The following is a 21,402-nucleotide window of genomic DNA, read 5'->3' as shown; positions in this document are numbered from 1 at the left end:
ATGCTCTGAGCCTCTCAGCCTGACTCATCTCATGTCACAAACCGTTAAGGGTCAGACCTCTGACCATGGTTATAGTACGTTTGCCTTTTACCTAAAGTCATAATATATTTTACAGTGTTTTGTGTTTGTAATTTATTACGATCAAAATAAAAGCACTTACCTCTTCCCCTGTAGATTCCACTACTCCATCTCCCCTCTGAGCCCATCTCTTCTCAATATCTCTAGCCCTCAGCCCTTCTTTCACAAAGCCAATGTCTGACAGAAGTTCTGTAAATTGTCGTTTCAGGCTAGCTATTTCCTGCAATATAAAAAAGTTTAAGAATACGCTTTTTAGGATTTCAAAAGGGGGTGGCCGGCCGGGAGTGGGCCGGCATGGAGCGTTACTGTCCCCGTACCTGCGCACTCACTGCTGTTGACGACTTTTTATATGTGAAAAGTCGCCGGCTGCGCAGCCACCAGCCCTGATGCATCAAGGGGCGGAAGCAAGAGTGTATGATAAATATGCCCCATGACGTCAGCATGACCTTAGGCCCTGTTGACATCGGTATTATAAATACTCTTTTACAGAATTCAGAATTTTAAATTATGAAAGTTTTTTAACTAAATATTCACAGTGGCTTTTAATGAGCCTGTCTATTTTGTATTTCAAAATAAGGCCACATCTTTACAAGTTATTGTAGTATGCAAAGACTACAATGCTACAAGTACGAAGTCTTGTGCTTTTTGTTGTCTATGTCTGTTTTTTGCATAATTTGTTGCAAATGTTTTTGTATTTTGGGAAATAAACATGTTAATTTTTAACAGGTTTTTTTTTTACAATCTTTGGAAGTGTTGGAACCTTCTCTCTGTTTGTATATGGATCTTTGAAAATTAGTAGCTCCTGCTTTCCCAGTTCCTCATTCTCTAACTCTTTCTTGCCTGAGCCCAGGTTGATGCTCCAGGCCTTGCCTACCTGAATAGCCTTTGAGGCACCATGTTCTCTGTTGTTTCCAAACACGATTCTTGCTTTATCTTTTTAAGCACTCCTTAGTTTGTGCAGGCATTTACATTCCATTTATATCTTGTTAACATTGCATAAACAGTGTGATTATACAGCATTTATGTAAACAATATGTGCATGAAAGTGTTAACATTGTGTAAACAGAATGTAAACACAATGGGGCAGATTTACTTACCCGGTCCATTCGCGATCCAGCGGCGCGTTCTCTGCGGTGGATTCGGGTCCGGCCGGGATTCACTAAGGTAGTTCCTCCGCCGTCCACCAGATGTCGCTGCTGCGCTGAAGTCCGCTGGAATGACCTGAAATTCACCGGCCTATACTTGGTGAAGGTAAGTGCAATTTTCACTTTTTTTTTTTTTTTTAAATGCGGCGTTTTTTCCGAATCAGTCCGGTTTTCGTTCGGCCAGCCCCATCGATTTACGTCGCGTGCATCCCAGCACCGATGCGCCACAATCCGATCGCGTGCGCCAAAATCCCAGGGGAAATCGGCGCAAATCGGAAATATTCGGGTAACACGTCGGGAAACCGTGAATCGGGCCCTTAGTAAATTACCCCCAATGTGTTAACACAGCCTAAAACCCCTTTACTAAACGATCCTTAACAATGACAACAAAATCTTCCAGCCTAACCCAACTGTTTTAGCATGCAAGGGATCACGCTGGTTTTCATGAAACATCCTACTTTACATGACCATGTTGCAGAAACAAGGCATATATTGTGGTATTGTGTATTTTTGTTTTAATGTGTTGGGGTTTGTATTATTCTCCTGAAAAAAAAAGGAAAAAATAAAAACAGAAGAAAACATTCCATTAGAAAATATAAACAAATTAGAATATTCTAAATGAAATATTTACCTGGAGCACTCTAGAAGACAAAAAATTTTCCCTGCAATACTGGTATCCAGCCCGTGGGTTCTCCCTGATGATGCTACTCCATGCCTAAACAGGTAAGAAAGTTTTAATTTACAGAATACTAGTCCATAAAAAAGCCACATATTTTGTAAAAATCCATCTTTAAAATTTCATAAGAATCTGTGGAGTTAGTCGTGATAAAATGGATAGACCTTACTAAAGCAATAAATACCACAACTATATACTGAATTCAGTGCAGACACCGATAATAATGGAGAGACCCCAGAGTAGACAAAAATAATAGAGACCCTCATTGAGTAGAATATTCATAGTTTAAACCTCCGGAGCAGACAAAAAACCCCCCAAAACATGAAAACCCTCCTTTTGTTGCTCCTCTTTTAGTTGAGCCGAATTTGTGCTGCACTGGGAAGCAATGCTTGCGGAACGAGTGACAGCACCCTAAAAAAAACACATAAAATTTAAAAAAATGCAGACGGTCCTGGTCTGCTTTAGCCAATTCATCATTTCATTAGTCATCAATATTATAAACATTTGTAGAGTATGTATAATTCCTGTTGTAATATAAAGCCTTATTAATATGTCCCCTGGGAAAGAACTGCATGTCTACCTTATAAGCCTGGAGTAGAGCCAGGTGATCACTACTGGCTACAGCAAATTCTTGCTTTTTCTTGTTTGCTTCTTCCTTTTTATCCCATGGACACACCTGAAAAAAAAAAAAAAAGAAAGTAGGATGATACAAAATACAAAATTAAGCAACTGGTCGGTTCAGGATATTGGTCAAAGATGCACTTTATCGGGAAATGCATTATAATTTCAACATACCTTTAATTATTCTGTACCTTAGGAAGAAATTACTAGTTTAATCCATATGCTAATTAGGAAGTTGGTGGACTAAAGTTATCTTATAAGCACCTGGAGAGCTGCTATTCTTGCCTAAACCACTTCCCTCCTCTTCCAGTCTCGCCCCATGTTTTACACAAGACATATTTTGTACTCATCTGATAGACAGGGTAGTGGTCCAGGAAAATATAGCAGTGCCCTGGGTGCTAAGGACATGCCCAGATTGCAACAGCGACTCATTAACATATGGATTAAATAAGAATTTCCCAAAAGGGACATAATGCAGAGAAATAATAAAGGCATTTTTGATATATTATATAGAATTCAGATTTCTCTAAACAGGATGTGAACAGAACCTTGAAGTGCTTTTAAAAGATGGAGCTACAACTGCAACCTAAATAATAATTTTTTGTTTTTACCTGTTAAATAAAAAAACAAAGAAGCATAAAAACAGAATGATGTTTACTTGAGGCTGCGTTACATGTGGAGTTTACATAATCTTCACATTGTATTCACAATGTTAATAAGTACAGGCTATTACACTGAGCAAGAGCACTTTCCCCTTCACTGTGTGCTGAAACTTCCTCTGCTGCAGTGAGATTCCAGCATGTTCCAGGGGGAACATGCTGAGGAAGCAGTGGGGAAGGCAGTGGAACAGCCTGCGAGGCCAAAGCATGGAGGGGCTCTGGTAACACCCCCAAAGCCCTTCAGTTTCATTAGCATAATTTGAAAAGTTTTAGAATAAAGGAGACCATGGACAATAAATATAAGAAGATTACTACGTGTTTATCGTGATTTTGATGGTAGATTTCCTTGTATGCTATTTGAACCAAAATTATGAACAGTCTAAATGTAACTTGTTTGTATGGACCTAAAGTTGTCAGATTAATAATGTGGCCTTGTTCAATTGACTGGTAGGCCGAGCTTCAGAAAAATGTGTCCAATAGGTGGATTCTTTCAGTCTTCCCCAGCCCTTCTGCAGAAGCCCAACTGATCTCTTATTCTTCATGTTTTTCACAGTAAGCATGGCAAGTATAATTTCTCTAACACCCTATGATCTTTATGATCTTAGTGGCAAGTGCAATGATCCCAGTTGTGAATAATTATCCTATTTGGAAACAAGGAACCAGACTAGTGTATTACATAATCCACTGATAAAACTTTTTTTTTTTTTTTAATTTAGAAAATGTATATACATGCCAAGAAGAAGTTTAGATTAAACACCATAATACTCACAAAAGGAGACTTGAAGGCCAGACTTGCAGCAATAGTGAGAGCAGGGTCCAGACAGCGAAAAATGGCACCAAAGAGCATAAGTTTCCCAATCCTCACATCCACTGGCAGAGAGGCCAAATGGTACCCAAGCGGTGTCAGCTGTTCTTGCTGGGTTAGTGCACCAAGATCTTGAAGACGTAGCTTAGAGGCATGCAGGGACTCCACTCCGGGGGGTTCTATTAATCTGGACAAGACTGTTTCCAAGCGATACTTTGAAAACATCTCTAAAATTTTTATTCTGTTCAAAAAGGGATACAAATTAAGTACATCCACAATACTTTTTATAATATTTGCACATCTACAGTCAATATTGAGAATAGAACTCTACTGAGGGATTAAAACATACTGTTTATGGACAAAGACTCAAGTATAAGTCTCGAGTATATACTCGAGTATAAGCATACCCAAGCTGAGGCCACTAATTTTACCACAAATAACTGGTAAAATTAAGTCTAAGGTGGAAAATGCATTGGTCACATCCTCCTGCCCTGCAGCAGCCCCCCCCCCCCAAATAATGAAATGCCCTGCAGCAGCCCCCCCCAAATAATGAAATGCCCTGCAGCAGCCCTCCAAATAATAAAATGCCCTGCAGCAGCCCTCCAAATAATAAAATGCCCTGCAGCCGAGTGGTGTATATATAATAAAAAAACATACATACTCACCTTCTGATGCTCCCCGCGGCGCCTCTTCCTTCTCTTCCCTCGTAGCAGAGCTACGGCGGTGTCACCACTGCTGAGGTCATAGTGTACACTGGCGGGCAGAGCACATGGACGTGTCTCTGCCCGCTCTGCTACAGGGTAAGATAAGAAAGAGGAGCTGAAGGGACCATCGGAAGGTGAGTAGGTAAATTTATTTTTTATACACTCGTGTAAAAGCCGAGGTGGGGTTTCTCAGCACATTTTTTGTGCTGGATAACTCAGCTTATACACGAGTATATACGGTACTTGAGCCTCTAAACAGAAACTACACAACACCCTTTTCCTAAGGAAACCAATACGATAATACTTTAAATACAATTAGATCTGCTAGATCAGCATGTGAGCACGAGTCTGCTTAACCAATAAATCCAATAAAACTAAAATAAAATGCATCTTTGTTCAGGGCATTGCATAACAAATATGCTTAATGTTTTCAGCCAAACACTACATGATAATAAACTGCAGAGCTAAGCGAGAGAACTTGGGCTTGTGCACTTTGCCGTGGATTCAAAAGCCCTGTGCATCAGCCAACACCCGATCAGCAAAAAAAGAGAAAACTTTTTCCTGCCCAAGTTTGCATCCAGGCCAGTCTTTTTCTATTGTTATCGAAACATAAGCCGAGCTCACACACCGATGACAGTCAGACCGCAAACAACCTACCTAAGGACTGTTTCTGGCCCGATAACAGCACAAGTTCTTGTGCAGGAAGCCAAACTGTGACACTTTTATAAAGAGAATCACACACAGGTGTGAACTGTCAGTTTGTTAATAAAGAAACCTGTTGGGTTTTCTTACCGTTTCCACATTGTGAATCCTATAAGAGAAATGAATGTGGACATACTAGTCATTTGATATACCTCAAACACAGCTGTTCCAGTGGGATTCGGTGGATCTCAGGTGGCTGTTGCTCTAAAAGCTGATGTTCATAGTGATGGCTGGTGAAGAGGTGAAAGCAAACTCCAGAGGCTACACGGCCAGCTCTTCCTTTCCTTTGTATGGCATTGGCTCGAGACTCCCAAGTGTCTTCCAGACTCTCCATGCTCTTACCTGGGTCATACCTAAAAAGAAGTAGTTTTCACACAAAGTTATACTTCAAACAACAAATGTAAATATTAAATGTAAGCTACACTGCAATGCTTTTAGCAGATATCATCTAACACAGCATCGGTACATGCACACAGTTATATCATGAAAAGTCTTTGTATAGTGGCACTCTATTTTTCTAAATTTCAAATACTAAATTACATATTATAGTACCTCCAAAAGACAATTGGGGAGATTTACTTACCCAGTCCCGCGGAGTTAACAAAAGTGCATTGTCCGACAATAATGCACTCTGCCGCGATGGATTAAGATCATGCGCCTGATATCCCTTCCTCGCTCAGGTCCGACGGAGCTCACCTTCTACTTCCTGGTGCATGTAAGTGCATTATCTTGCAACACAATTTGAATCTTAAATCCTGCGCTCAGTCCGAATCAGTCGGATCGTCCGACGGCCCGCCCCCCGATTTCTGCCGTATGAAAGCCGGCGCAGCTGCGCCACAATCCGATTGCGCGTAACCCTATCCCAGCACAAACTACTGTTAAATACCTGTCAAAGCTGTGCAAATCCCAAAAACCGTGAACAGTCCGATGAAAGTGCGATCTGCGACCCTCAGTAAATAAGCCCCAATTTACTTTGCCTTTATAATCCAGCATGCATCATAACATGACATTTTTGCCAAGGACATCCTCACTGTCCACACTGTCCTGCTGCTGGAGGATCACATGACCCGATGGTCCTAACAGCTTAACTAGGATAATTACAACATGGTTGACGCCATTAGGGTACCTGAACCCCTTTTAATGTTGCATTCTCCCTCATATACAGTCTATATATTTCACTTTCAAATACCTTTTCTCCCTCATCTTGCCCGAGTCAATAACATACACAACATCATCTATAGTGATTGAAGTTTCAGCAATGTTAGTGGAGATTATTATCTTTATAACTCCTTGTGGTGGCTTTATGAAGACAGCCTGTTGTTCCTCGCTGGATAAGGATGAATGCAGGGGGTAAATGACACATCTGTAAGAAGGATCAGACAACAATTACATAACACTTGCTTATTATTACTTATTAGGTTTGGATGAAGCAAATACTGTATGGCAAACATGTTAAGCCAGGTTTACCTCTTACTACGTCTATTACTGAAAAAGGCGTTTGATTGCAGCTGCTCGTATAGCATTTTGATTTCGGCAAGTCCCGGGAGAAATACTAAAACAGCACCTAAGAAAAGATGAGAAAATGTAGGTAACCAATACAGACTGGACCCAGAACCTTCCAGCAGCTTTGGAAACGTTCAAAAATGATAAAATATGTTCTCTTGCAGGACTATGTGCTCTTATGCTGATACAATGTAAAGGGGCTGCAGTAAATAGTCATTATTTATAAAACTTTAAAGTGGTTCATAAAGCCTAATCAATATATGGTTATAAAAAGTCATCCAATACATTTGAACCATTTTAATGGCAGCCCAGAATCAATGGCGCTTTGTAATAAAGAATAATAAATCAATATAACGTTAGAGAAAAAAAAAAAAAAAAAACTATGTAGAATTCAATTTCTATTTTGCAACTTTACTAACCTGGTGGATAGGAATGGTCTCCACTGACTATCCATTCCAGCACAGCTTCTATTAAATCCAAATTTATTTTGTCCAAATCCATAGCAGACAGGGTTTTAATAACAGATTTACTAACACCTGAGATCAGAAACAGCAAGACAAAATCAGACACCTCTAGAAAGAAACAAACCTTTACATTTGCCCTGAACATAAGATAAGATAAGGTTACACTTCCGCTTTTAGGTTTTTGCATAAAGCTGTGAAAGCCAAAAACTAGAAATAAAATTGAAAAAAAAATAAAATTAGTGAAAAGTGTCTTTTATTCTAATCAAGAGAATTGAAAAGAAATTTATGCAAATGTATATTTAATACATATATAAAAGATTAGCCAATATATTTGTATGGCATCTAGGATTCATGTGGCTGCAAATTGGAAGACCCCACACGTTTCAATAGCTCAGGTAAAGGCCAAAGACATCAAGATGATGACAACCTATGAGAAAATCTCAGCTGTGTGAGATGATAAAATGTAAGTATTTACTAAAACTTGGGAGCACCGAATTAATTACATTCAAATGATAAATGTGACAGAGACTTTAGCATCTTAGGAATTAGACTACAATGATGTGGACTCCCTTTGCCGCTGTATATTGTACCTTATGAGGCCACTGGGGCATATTAATACCAAACACATACCTCTACCCTTACCCACCTTGCGTCTTTCCCTTGTACCATGTCTGTTTGGTGATTACAGTTCTCCAAGACAAGTCCCCATTTCTATCCTATACCAATTTTAATATTACTCATATTATTGTACTGAAGTGCGTTACCGCTGTATCGAACAGAGAGCTCCTTAAAACTCAGCTGCTGATCTGACATGTTGTCCTTCACTGTTCGGGTGTCTTGCATCCTCAGGCTTGAGTTAATATCTTGCTCCAGTTCTTCAAGAAGGTCTCCATAACTCTTCCCCTTTTTTCCTTTAGAAGACTCCTGTGCATAGGATTGCTTAGAAGAGCGATGGTAAAGACTTCCGTCTTCTACAACATACCTGCAAGTAGTTACCAGGTTTTACAATTTGTACGCTAAAAAGGATAGGATTATAAATTGGTGTGGAGCCTACATTTATAGTGCAGAGGCAAGCCATCCACTTACAGACCTAGGCACCGATGAGCTTGGAGGGATGTCTGTTGGACCCTCACTGATTGGATATGTGAAATGGGGAAAAAAACTATTTTCGCATTGTAAAAATAGTAATGTGGTAGGAATCCAATTCTTACAGTCTAAACGAACTAAAGGAAACAATGAATGGGTTAAAAGGATTTTAGTTAATGAGCTAAAGCCTGTTGCCCACAAGTGAGTTGGATCCGAGAAAATAGTTCCATGTGGGATCACTCAACTAAACTGGGCATGTCCGTTCTAATCAAGGAGTGAGTTTCTCTGAACAAACACACTTGTGCCAGAAGGGTCTAATATAGTATGACATGACATGTAGAAAATTAGCATGATCTGCCGAGCAGCGGTGGCACAGTTTGTGATTAATTTCTGGGGGAATGGAACTATGCTTATTAATACATCTAACTTTTGGATTCACCTTGTTTTGGCAATGGCATCTTCCAGGAAATATTGATCCACTGGGAAAGTACGACCTGGAATATAAGAGAATAATTCACATTGTATACACAATTAAAAGGATTTCATCTAGGAAAACCACAAAGTTAGTATTTCTTTTGTATAAGTGAAGTACAACCACAGTTTTTTTCTAGCTTTCCACAATCTTTTACACCAAGCTATGAAAGAAACATGATCTAGAAGCTGCTCAGCAACAGACTGGTAGTGGTTTATTAAGCCACTCTCTTATTTACAGATTCCCTTTAATTAACGGCTGTTGGCAATGATTCATTTATATAAACTGCATTTAAAACAACCAAGTTCATCCCTTCTAAAAACAGGCAACACATGGACAATTCTCACACCTTTAGACCGCACACGGGCTAAGACCGGGCGTAGCACATGTTCAGCTGGAGAGGCGGAGGGAAAAGCGCTGCTCATCCCACCCCTCTCCATGGCGAGGCATAGAGTGGTAGAGTACAGTGACACACTGTACCACAGCCAAGTGCCATAGGCTTCTATGGGGACTGGGATTTGTTCGTGTGAAAGGAGACTAAGCAATGTATGCAATAAAAGAAAAATCCATGCATTTACACAATTGTGTGGTTTAATGACTTAAATTATATAATGGTCAGACTTCTATAACCATTTTCTTACCAGGAATATGTATTACTGGACACCCACAAAAGTACTGTGAAAAAAGCTCGGCATTCACTGTGGCACTCATGAGCAAAATTTTCAGATCTGGTCTCTGAATCATGACATCTTTCAGAATTAAAAGTAGAAAGTCACTGGATAAAAAAATTAAAAGAAGAGATTATTTTCCAATAAAAAAAAGGAGTACAAGATGTTATGATTTTTTTTCTCATTTTTTATACTACCTTTCCTCTGTCCTCTCATGGACTTCATCCACAATAACATGAGTGGTACCATTCAAAGTGCTGTCCCCTTCAAGACGCCTCAGCAGGACACCTGTTGTGCAGTACAGAAGTCTGGTGGCAGAAGACTATGAACAAAGGGAAAGACACAGGTTGTAGGCTGCTACCATTTTTCACAATTTTGACTAAGTACCAACACTTTATGAGGTAACTTAAAAAATGTTAAAGGGGTTGGCCGGGTTTATAAGTTTAAGTGCCACCTAAACGGATATCAGATTACTTTGCATAACACTATTTTATTACCCACGACACATACACTCCACTGACCTTAATGCTCTCCAATCTAATCTGATAGCCCACAGAGATACCAATTCTTTCAGCTCTCTCCTGAGCCACGCGTTCAGCAACAGAAATGGCAGATATCCTCCGTGGCTGTGTACATACGATATTAGAAACAAGGTTTGCAGATCCTTGCAAGGATGCATCTAGTATAAATTGTGGAATCTGTGTAGTCTTACCACATCTAGAAAGCAAAATATCAGAATAAGCACATAGTGTAATACAAGGATGAACTGCTGGGCACCTAAAAACATGGAGGTTTCTTTGGGACCAAGTATAGAAGATAGGTTGATTGCAAAATAGAAGTAAAATTCTTCAATATTCAATATGCATTAAAATACACAAAGAATCCACATAGTAGGAATGACCTACGCGTTTTGGCAGCACGCCTTATTCATGGTCTAAGGGTACGGATCTACAGCCCCATATTTAAAAGTCCCTCCACCATGATCATGTGGTGGAGAAAATTCCTCCTTCATGATCATATGATTGGAGACATTGGAGTGAATCAAGTTACAATTCACAGTAAGGATATCTAATTACATGTAACTATTAAGAAATCACACGAGGAAGAAGTGGGAGGAAATGTTCGTTTTTTTTCCCCTTTCAATCCACCTCGGGAATCTGTAGTCATAGATGACCTGGTGTGGATTTGGAGGGGATCAGAGGTGCAATTTAGTTGGTTTAGGTCTTATTTGTCTGACAACCATATGAACCTTAGGGTCACATATGACTATGGTAATGACAGCATTTCTGCCCATGCCCATCACTTTTTCAATGGCTCAAAGGAGGCATTTTGGGTAGATTTCTAGGATAATAAAAAACCATACTGATGCAGAATAAAAAACCATACTGATGTGGTCAAACCTTTAGTCAAAGGTATCTGTTGTGTCTCTAAAAAAGGCAGCCTTGTTGAGTCTTTGTTTTAAAGTAAGGTTGTGGGGCACCCACTTGGCTTAATTATCCAGGGTGTTTTAAATGTGGCCATAAAAAATGTATTGAAATACAATATAAGATTTTACCTCAACTGCAAAACTAGCAATGCCATATATGTAGGAGAGAGTGGGATTTGCAACAAGCTGTATGTTGGTCATACTGCTTGTTCAGTAAAAAACAGAATCACAAGGAATATTTCCGATATTACTAACAAATCGATAAATGTTTTAGCAATTACACGACACTTCAGAGAGGTACACTGTAGGAACAGTAGAGGTTCTAGCGAGTCGCCAGGATCAGGGACTAAATATCAGACAAGACAGGATTTTGACCTATTGATTCAGACTTTTATATAATAATGTCATGTCTTATAGAATATGGGTTTGTACACTCGTCTTAATATATGATTTTAATATGTGCTACATACTAGTCCGGAAACTGTTGCTTTAAGCATTTAAGAGGTACCGATACAATATTTTCCACATAATTATACATAGCAGTGCTGGCTGTGTAGCTGCGTGTGTGTTCTGCAGCACTGGCTGTGTGTTTGTGATTGTATGGTACAGGGTGTGTTTGTGTGAGTAAATGTATATAGCAGACCATAGTCAGTGGAAGTAGCAGGGCTGAGTGTATGCGAATGAATGGATGTAGCAGGCCTAAGTGTATGTGTATGGATGTAGCAGAGCTGTGCTTAAGTGTGACCAACAGAATTCTTATTTGGTGTAAAATATATTTTTCCTTTTTTTGGATTACTGAATCAGGGATGTGTCTTATAGACTGGAAAATAGGGTATTCAGCTAGTGATACACTGCTCTTTTACACTCACTGTGATGGGTGATAAGTAAACGAACAGGATGTTTTAGTAAGGATGGAATAAATAAGAAGGCCTGTAATTGAAGTAACATTTGTAGTAAATGATCAATGACTGAAAACAGCCAACATTGCCCATATAGCCCTTTCACAGTGGCGCCCCCTTCAAGCTCTCTCTCATATATATACATACACACACACGAGAATGCCTTTGCTTACCCTGTCATTCCACATACAACCAGGACCTGATGCTTCGATAGAGTTTTCAGTACTGCGTCTTGTTGCTCCCATGCTGGCAGCTTCATCCTCTCTTGCAGCATAGACTGGTAACTTTTAGAAGCCTAGAAATTTTTATAATTCAGATGAGTGCTATTTCATAAAAAAGTTATCCTAGTAATTTTTTCCAGTTATAGGTTTGCAACATAATATACTGGAATTTTCTTGATTTTCCTAGCCAATGGGCGGCTAAGGGGTCACATGCTGTATACAGCCTTGCCTATTTATGGCACTTGAGCACTTTGCCTCCGATTGGTTGTAGCAGGTGCCTAACAGGGCATATGGACTGTGTGCAGTACCAGATTGCTTTCTTACCCCATTCCAAATATTCTTAGGTGTCCATTATGCAATAGCTTTTGGAATTCCTTTTTTTATTCTTATTTTGTTAATTATCGGAATAATGAAAGTTGTCATAGATGTGAATTTAGCTTTACAAATAAGTGCTATGTTTGCTCTCACCACGGTTTCAGCACCAAAAAAGAACACTATACCCTTGGCACCCATTTTAATTAGTGCACAGACCCGCTCCAATTCAAAACTGCAAACTACAGCAAGAACCTAGGACTTGGCCCTGAATTTCAGCTGCAGGTTCCATTGCACAAATGCATGATGAATTATAAATCTGCCTTTGGTTTCCATGTGCACAAATGCTAATATTCAGATAATTTTCATCATGAAAACCCAATTCTATTTGCCCTACAAGAAAAACAATCCAACCGGGGTTGTGTGCCAACCACAGCAAGACTGTGTACTACATGACACACAATTCTGCTGTAGCAGTAATTCACAGTTTTTACAGTAAATACCTGCAGGGATATGGGAAGTACCGTATACCTTTTTTGTCTTGAAGTGTTTACAGATTTTGGCATTTTCTGCAAGTAAGGTTTTGGGGTTTAAATATTTTTTGGCCTGTTTTTTCTTGAGGTTGGCATAACTTTCATTTTCTACCACCACAGTCTCTGATTCTAAATCATCCAATGCATCATCTTCTGTCTGGGTACATTTACTGATCTCTTCTCGCACAATATTCAATTCATTCTTTCCTAGAAATGAAAACATGTTATGCATATGGGTGCAAAAGTTATGATATCCCAGATAATACAACAGGACCTTTTTCAGGAATAATTAGCAAGTGGCCATGAGAAATTTGCAATCTGACTATTACACCAAATCCAGATTCATTTTTATCGGGTTTAAAAGTTTATACAAATTTATATCCATTCATTGCATAAAGAAAAGTTTTGAAGAAAATCATGACATCACAAACCAAAAGCACTTACTCATAGATCCAGGCACAGTGACTGTGTTAACATGAGATTTGTTATCCAATTTCAACTGGCGTTTCCAGAGCCCCTCAGTGATATCTTTTTACTTGTTGGTATAATGAGCAGAACATTTCTCCCCTCCCCCTATCTGTGCAATCTAGCAGCAGCAGGAAGTGCAGAGGGAGAGGAGACCGGTTCTGCTCACTGTAAAGGTGTGAAAAGACATCACTGAGGGGCTCTGGAAAGTCATTGATAACAAATATAAGAAGACTACCACAGTCACAGAGCCTGGATCTATGAATAGGTGTCCCTGGTTTATCATGTTTGATTTTGATGGTAGATTTCCTTGAAATACATGTTGTTTTGGTCCAATTTTTGACATACCTGCTTGCTGTTATGAAGAAATTATATTCACCCCCTCCCCATCCCTTACACAGTCCTACTAACCCGGCCTGGGTCCCTGTAAAAGCTGGAAGATGAAGTTCAGCCTAACACTAGAAAATGGCCCACAGCCAATCATTGGTTAACGCACCTCATTTGATGATTGGATGTTGAGCATTTCCTGCATATCAGAATGCAGCAGAAAATACAAAGCAGACCAGAATAAGCAATAGATTAGCTGTCACCTAGTGTACTGTATTGAGTTGCTCTGTATGAGGATATTGAAAAGACTCAAGGCACTCTGCACACTGTAATCCTGTGGAATGAGTCAGATGAGTGTTTGTCATCTAATCGGAGTCAGACTGCCACACCCCTTCCTCTTCTGTCCTCTTGTAAACACACCCCCTTCTCATAGCATTCACACCCCTTTCTGTGCTGTAGCTTAGCAGCAGCTGTGTGCAGGGGGGGTGTTAACTAGAGGGCAGACAAGGAAGGGGGTGCAGCAGCCTGACCTGGGACAGCTCAGGAACACAGGCTGGCTCTATTCATAGGATTACAATGTAGATTAGGAGGGGGTCATTTTATAATTCACACTGCCTACTCAATATCATCTTAAATTAAATCTACCAGTTAATTTAAAATACTTAAAGGAAACCTACCACTTGTAGTGGCAGGTTTCCGATAGAAATACCGAGCACCAGCTCAGGGTGAGCTGGTGCCGGAGCTTATTTTAGTTAGTGTTTTAAACCGCGGTATCGCGGTTTAAAACACTTTTTAAACGTTATAGCCGGCGCAGGCAGGTACGCGCTCGGCGCTTACCGTGCACGCGGCTCTCATTCACTTCCAATGTAGCCGCGCGCACGGTAAGCGCCGAGCGCGTTACCTGCCTGCGCCGGCTATAAAGTTTAAAAAGTGTTTTAAACCGCGATACCGTGGTTTAAAACACTAACTAAAATAAGCTCCGGCACCAGCTCACCCTGAGCTGGTGCCCGGTATTGCCATCGGAAACCTGCCACTACAAGTGGTAGGTTTCCTTTAATGCCTGAGTACCATTATTATATAAATTAGTGGGTTGCTTTATTCACTTCATATTAATTTCTCTGAAATGCTGTGGGGGGCTGTGGCATCACACCCATCTCCAGCACTTCTAACCTACCTGCTGCCACCTTCAGCCCTCCGCACGCCATGAGTTCAGCTGGCTCTCCAATGCACTGCTTTACAAAACTTTACTTAGCACTGGAGGTGCTTTGTAGTGGTTGAATTAAATGGTAAACAAGCGTTTGACAAGCGTTCTTAGCTTTAACATACCTTCTGGAGCACAAAATGTTTTTTCAGAGTTAATTGGTTTATTTACAATTATTGGGGGTTTCACGGTTTCTGACGTCGGACGTATGATAGGTGGTGGGACACTATATCGATGATGGGTATTGGCAAGTAACTGTATGATATCATCTTCATCCTCCAAACAGCTGACAAGGGAATAGATGGCTGGTTCACCGGTTTGAGCTATTGTCAATGCTTTTTCATATAAATATTCTGCCAAATGCAGGCGACAACCCATTGTCAGATTCTCATTGAGTGAATGAAATGCTATTAGCGGTGCTTGATAAGGGTATTTATTATCCTTTAGGAAACGAATTTCAAGTTCATAGAGGTAACTGCTGTCATTAGCACTTAGGTGAGACTCATCCTTGATATTCTGCTTTGGGGATTCATGTCTAAATCGACATTTAGACCCAAAATGGCAACTCTGTCCTTTCAAGAAAAACCTGCATATATTATTAGGTGTTGGATTCACAAAATCTTTGGCACGGTCTTTATTTCGAGGTTTCTGGAGCCTGTCTGTTAGGTAACCCAGCTCCAACCCCACAGTCCATACTCTGTTTGGGATCCTTTCAATGAACTTTTCCCCACATATCGAGCTTAGGACAAAGGCTTCTTCCTGACGTAAAGCCAAGACGTCTTCCATGCTAATGTCATCCGCAGTCCGTGGTGTTTTTGTTTGGACACCAAAAGCTTCTGAAAAACATTGCTGCAACAGATATTCAAGGGATAATCCAACATCTCCATTATGGGTCCTCAAGGCAGACATACATCTTTCTCGGTCAAAACCGTAACTGCATAACACAAAATACAAGCTATGATCATCAACCATTATTACTTCAACAAAACTTACTAAACTGTCAATTTGTCATTTGCACTGGTTTGTGTACATTTTTACGTGGAGTACACATTATTAACCACTTTAGATTTTAAAAGTGCAATTTTTTTCCCCACAAATCAAGCTCTTGGGATGTAGAACAACTTTGTCTATTATCTTGATTACCTATATCAAGCTGTTTCTTTGCTATTCTCCTCAGTTTAGTCTATTCCTTCTCTTGTTCCTTCATGTGATGAAAGCTGACAGGCTAGTTCCTATATACATCCTGTTTGTACACTATGCAGTGTTCAATGGATGTACTTCTCCATTTGGTTTTACTGCCAAATTACTAAATTAAAAAAACACAAGGAATCATAGGAACTGTGGACAGCCTATATTTCAGTGGTAGCAAACCTATGGCACGGGTGCCCATAGATAGGGCTCCGAGTGCCATCACCCGACCGCAGACTCCGCCAGACACGACTGAAGGCCTCTTGCAGTCCCAGGCAGCCCAGGACCCTAGAAGGAAGCTACAATGATAACCAAAGCTTTTTCTCCCTCTTTCTACTGTATTTGTGTCCTCAGGTGCCCATACAGTTTAAACATGTGACAGAGCAGGGAGTAATAAGTTACTGTTTAAATTGTCACATTGGCATATGTGGGTTTTGGATGTTGTTTGGGCACTCGGCGCCTAAAAGGTTTGCCATCACTGCTATATTTGATTCAGCTTCAGGACAGATACAGGTAGAGGTTAGTGTACGCCCACTTCATTGCTGTTGAGAAAGAGTTCTGACCAGTATCTTCAGAACATAAAATTCCACAATATATTACACATTACTCATTTGTGGATTCCAAATATATTCTCTATTTAGCGTCTTCCACTTCATATTTTATAAAAGGTATTAATTAAAAAATAGTTAAAAAAACTGTTATAATTATTTTCCTGGGTTCCTGGCTTTAACTTTTTTTACATCCTGTAAGGAATATATATTTGTTTGAATGTTAAATGTAATAAAACAGACCCTTGGCTCTCTACCCACATGTCCCAATGCCCCAGTGCTGACTACAGCAAAGGTTCAGAAATGATTAGAGGTTTCTCCAGTCTCTGCCAATATAGTAAGCACAGCTATCAATTGTTATCCTTGTTTAGCTTCTTTGCTGTAACAGTACAGTAGTATGGAGTGGCCAACTATTGCCAGTGCTTCAATATTACAGAACTGTGTAGTAACAGAGTAACACAGCATGGTCCACTAGTATGGGATGTTATTATTTTTGAGGGTGCTCCTCAGGGAAAGCTACATAGCGCATTGATGGACCTACCGAGATAATTTCCCAATAGCGAAAGGTGATATGACTGCCTCAGGTAACATCTGGACAGAAGGTTCTGATGAAAGCTTCCCAGCTACTTCCAGTGCTTGGGGTGTAGAGGACCAGAGATCAAATCCTGAATCTGCTTCACAGTTTTCAGCCCCATTGTCCTCCTCTTCCGAACTGCTGTATTCGTAGTCCTCTTCCAAGTCTGATCCCACATCACTGTGTATGACAGTAAATGTCTTGTTAAATTATCATTTATATATTTTATACTGTGATTTATCTTTTACACCAACCAACATATTTTCAGAAGTGCACAATACAGCTATATCTACTTACTCAGTAACAGCATCCAGCTCTGGCTCTTGAAGATCACGCAAAAGAGCTTTTACTCGTTCTTGGTTTTCAGTCGTCATGTGCAAAGTCTGCAGTGGAGTGCTGTGGGTACTGCCACCACGGGCCCGCTGGCCATGCCTGCTGCCACCATGACTGAAACTGAAAACAGAAGTAATTATACAAGATATATTAGAATATAAGTGCAAGTTAGCCCTCAAATTTCAATGGAGGCTGTTCTCATGATCCTCATCTACAACAGATGAAGCAGTCCTGTCATGAGACGTCCACTGCGGAAAGCCCCTTTAAAAGTGTCTAATAGGTCCAAATTAAAACAGTAGAAAATTAAGCAATTATGTTTGCTTACTTACAAATTGCCAATTAGAATTTTTGGGAGATTTTGCTTCTATTTGGCCAATTTCACAAAAGTAACATGGTCCTGAACCGATATCTTTAGTTGCAGTACTATAATATACACTGAAACGTTCAAGAAATGTGTATTTTTAAAGGTCAGTCCAGAAAATAGCTACAGTTTGGTATGGAATTTCACTGGCAACAAAAGCATGTTCTAGAACAGGATTTTTTAAGAATGTTGTCTGGATTCACTATGGCAAGGTTCAAACTCTAAGCTGTACTTGTTGTTGTTGTCTTTGACACATAGGGGCAGATTTACTTATCCGGTCCATTCGCAATCCGGCGCGTTCTCTGCGGTGGATTCGGGCCCGTCCAGGATTCGGGATTCATTAAGGCAGTTCCTCCGACGTCCACCAGGTGGCGCTGCTGCGCTGAAGAGCATCGGAACGCACTGAAGTTCACCGTCCTATTCCTAGTGAAGGTAAGTGCAAGCTCCGCAACCCTTTTTTTTTTTTTTTAAATGCGGCGGTTTTTCCGAATCCGTCGGGTTTTCGTTCGGCCACGCTCCCCGTTTTCCGTCGCGTGCATGCTAACGCCGATGCGACACAATCCGATTGCGTGCGCCAAAATCCTGGGGCAATTCAGGGGAAATTCGGCGCAAATCGGAAATATTCAGGTAACACGTCCGGAAAACGCGAATCGGGCCCTTAGTAAATGACCCCCATAATGAACAATGGGTTTCCAGAAATCAACATTGAAAACTATTTAAAAAAAAACCTCAACAGCATAAGAGTGGCCTTAAGAGGAACCTGTCACCACATTTTCACATACAAAGCTTGTGACAAGTTCCTATAGAGCCCTAGCAACTAAATACCAACTTAACTTATCTGGCATTTAAAAAAAACAGTTGTCTGTGCTACTCAATCTCTCCTCTGCTCTCATCCCCCATTTTTCTGCTAGTTTACAACCCTTCCCTCCTGCTCCTTTACTCACACTGGGATAAATTCACCTGCCAGAATCCTGTGCTCACCTCCTGGTGATCAGTGAGGAAAGGAGGGGTTGTAAACGAGCAGAAAGGTGGGGGCTGAGAGCTGAGGAGAGTTTGAGCAGCACAGATAAGAAAAGTGTTTTTGTTGTTTTTTTCTTTAAATGTATCTTAACCAAAGCCCCCAGGAGTCAGTAAAGGATTCTGGCAGGGAGCCAGGTAAGTTAAAACACGCAATGAAAATGTTCAGAAAATAGACTATGGCATCTTTGCAATGCGGATGTAAAGGGCGTTTGCAACTAGTTTTTTTGTGAAAATGAGGTCCCTGGTGACAGGTTCCCTTTAATAGTGAGACATTTTACCTTGGTGGTCTTTCTGGTTTCCTGGAGAAGCAGATGTCATCTCCATCATCCCACGCTTTACTAGAGCTTTTCTTGCCAAATCCACCGCCTCCTCCTCCAGGTTCTGATCGGAATCTTCCTCCTCTATTAGCGCCTCGCCCACTACCACCTCCTCTTTTGCCCCCTCTTCCTGAACCGTGTCCTTTGCCACCTCCTTTGTTTGGTTTGCCTTTTCTCCTAATAGGAATATCCATCTGAAGATACATAATATCATACAACATTGTACATGAATCACATATTCAATGAAAGATAACTTAAAGACAGCGGCCCATATTTATTAAATGGGACATTTAGTCAATTTCTGCACTAGAAGAAGCTTGAAGATCTCAACAATACATTTAGGACTATAAGTTGGATAAACAAATTTAAAGCACAAAATATAGAGTATGTTAAATTTTAAAAAAATTATGTATGGTTAAATGCTGGGCTTACTTACTGTATACCTACAGACCAAAATATGAAGCAGCAGGATCCACTACTTGTCTGACTGCTCATATTATTTTTGTTTTCGTGTCCCTGTATGCGACTGTAGCCTTAGGCCAGCTGCACATGACTACAGCTGATGCAGGAAATAAGGACTGCATGCAACTGGATTTCACAGAACGACCACAGAGAAGAGGACTGCACTCCAAGTATCGAAGTGGTACAGGATACAAGGATCTCTTCTTCAGCTTGGTAGCTGAGATCTGGTCACACAATCAGTCCGTTTTTATGGACTGTACATGCGCCATCAGCCTTAGGCAGACTCCTTTGGACAAGAATCCTAGGCCAAGATTTGCCATATTTAAGCCCCACATCTTTATCAAGGCAGAGAAAAACTAGCCAAAATAATTTCATAGTTGATAAGGTTTGAAAATAGATGCAGGTACTTAAAGACCAACCTTAATCCCACCCACCCATAACACGTGATAGCTTTGTTCTAAAAGTAGGCATCCAGGTATCAGCCATAACCTCCTGTGACAGAGAGTTCCAGTCTCACTGTTCTTTCAGTAAATAATCCCTGTTTATGGTGATGGTAGAAGCCCCTCTCCTCTGGGCATATTAGGCAGAGGATAGAGGATGCCCCCCGTCTATGGAGATGGTAGAACCGTCTCTCCTCTAGGCGTAAAGGATGCCCCGCGTCTATGGTGATGGTAGTACCGCCTCTCCTCTAGGCCTAAAGGATGCCCCTAGTCTATGGAGATGGTAGAACTGCCTCTCCTCTAGGAGCAGAGGATGCGCCCTTGTCCTGGTCATAGGCCTAGGTATAAAAAAAGTCTTTGAAAAGATCATTGTACTGTCTATTACGAATTTGCTCACAGTCTCCCTTTAGACATCTTACAAATAACCCCAAGTTTAGTAATCTGTCATTCTATTCCAGTCCCCCCATTCCCCTAATAATCTTGGGTGATCTCCTCTACACCAGGTCCAGTTCTACTATGTGCTTTTTATTCACCGGAACTCTACACAATGAGGCCCATTTACTACTTTCAAGTGAAAACGGCTTGCACAGGTATTAAGTGTCTGATGCAAATTGTGTCATACGCTGTATGTTAAAGGTGCACCACAAAAAATATGGTGAACTATGTTGGCCCAGTGCAGGGAAGTGACAGATTCTTGATTTCTGGTGCACTTTCTTAATTTATGTGTCACGCGCAGCATTATACACAGAAAGAGCACTTTTAGGGATGCTTCTGTCTCTGTAAGTAAATGTGCCCCAATATTATGTATTTATCATGAAAATCAAATCGATTCCTCTCTTGATACATCCCATAATTTTATCTGCCCTATAAACAGCAGCACTGGATTTTGAGGATTTGTAATTAATACCTGAAATCTAAAGGGACAGAACTTCCCCCGTTGTTGCAACTTGACCTTGGTATAAAGTATAACAAATAACTATAATAAAATAGAAAAATATTTGTTATTATGAAGAGGCTAAAATGTCACCCAATTAGCCTAGTTTTCTATACAGAACAGCACCATGAGGGATAGCGGACTGCAACGTGTAGCATCTAAACTACAGTATGATACATATTGTAACATAGGATTCTCCAGCTGCTGTGGTACTACAACGCTCAGCACGCACAACAACAATGACATTGCATAACATGA

At 40.4% G+C, this 21,402-nt stretch overlaps 1 protein-coding gene across 3 annotated transcripts in view; it reads right to left on the bottom strand.

Annotated features, from left to right (window-relative positions):
• DHX57 (DExH-box helicase 57) overlaps nucleotides 1-21,402 on the bottom strand; it is a 30,045-nt gene that overhangs the window by 7,698 nt on the left and 945 nt on the right. For 2 of the 3 annotated variants that reach the window (XM_072140792.1, XM_072140793.1), the window contains exons 2-20: nucleotides 19,270-19,502; nucleotides 17,575-17,730; nucleotides 17,245-17,457; nucleotides 15,093-15,901; nucleotides 12,973-13,181; nucleotides 12,082-12,203; nucleotides 10,105-10,300; nucleotides 9,781-9,905; nucleotides 9,557-9,690; nucleotides 8,883-8,937; nucleotides 8,122-8,339; nucleotides 7,313-7,429; nucleotides 6,858-6,954; nucleotides 6,580-6,753; nucleotides 5,543-5,743; nucleotides 3,949-4,225; nucleotides 2,480-2,575; nucleotides 1,855-1,938; nucleotides 161-298 (exon numbers count right to left, since the gene is read on the bottom strand). In XM_072140792.1, the coding sequence (XP_071996893.1) occupies nucleotides 161-298; nucleotides 1,855-1,938; nucleotides 2,480-2,575; nucleotides 3,949-4,225; nucleotides 5,543-5,743; nucleotides 6,580-6,753; nucleotides 6,858-6,954; nucleotides 7,313-7,429; nucleotides 8,122-8,339; nucleotides 8,883-8,937; nucleotides 9,557-9,690; nucleotides 9,781-9,905; nucleotides 10,105-10,300; nucleotides 12,082-12,203; nucleotides 12,973-13,181; nucleotides 15,093-15,901; nucleotides 17,245-17,457; nucleotides 17,575-17,730; nucleotides 19,270-19,502 (3,654 nt within the window). Of the gene's footprint in view, nucleotides 1-160; nucleotides 299-1,854; nucleotides 1,939-2,479; nucleotides 2,576-3,948; nucleotides 4,226-5,542; nucleotides 5,744-6,579; nucleotides 6,754-6,857; nucleotides 6,955-7,312; nucleotides 7,430-8,121; nucleotides 8,340-8,882; nucleotides 8,938-9,556; nucleotides 9,691-9,780; nucleotides 9,906-10,104; nucleotides 10,301-12,081; nucleotides 12,204-12,972; nucleotides 13,182-15,092; nucleotides 15,902-17,244; nucleotides 17,458-17,574; nucleotides 17,731-19,269; nucleotides 19,503-21,117; nucleotides 21,382-21,402 lie in introns of those variants that run through there. The other variant, XM_072140794.1, reaches the window with a different exon arrangement.

The sequence above is a fragment of the Engystomops pustulosus genome, chromosome 3 (genome assembly GCF_040894005.1).
Source record: "Engystomops pustulosus chromosome 3, aEngPut4.maternal, whole genome shotgun sequence".
In the NCBI taxonomy this organism is placed as follows: Eukaryota; Metazoa; Chordata; class Amphibia; order Anura; family Leptodactylidae; genus Engystomops; species Engystomops pustulosus.
Note: the sequence above shows the minus strand (reverse complement) of the source record. Positions and strands in the feature narration are given on the sequence as shown.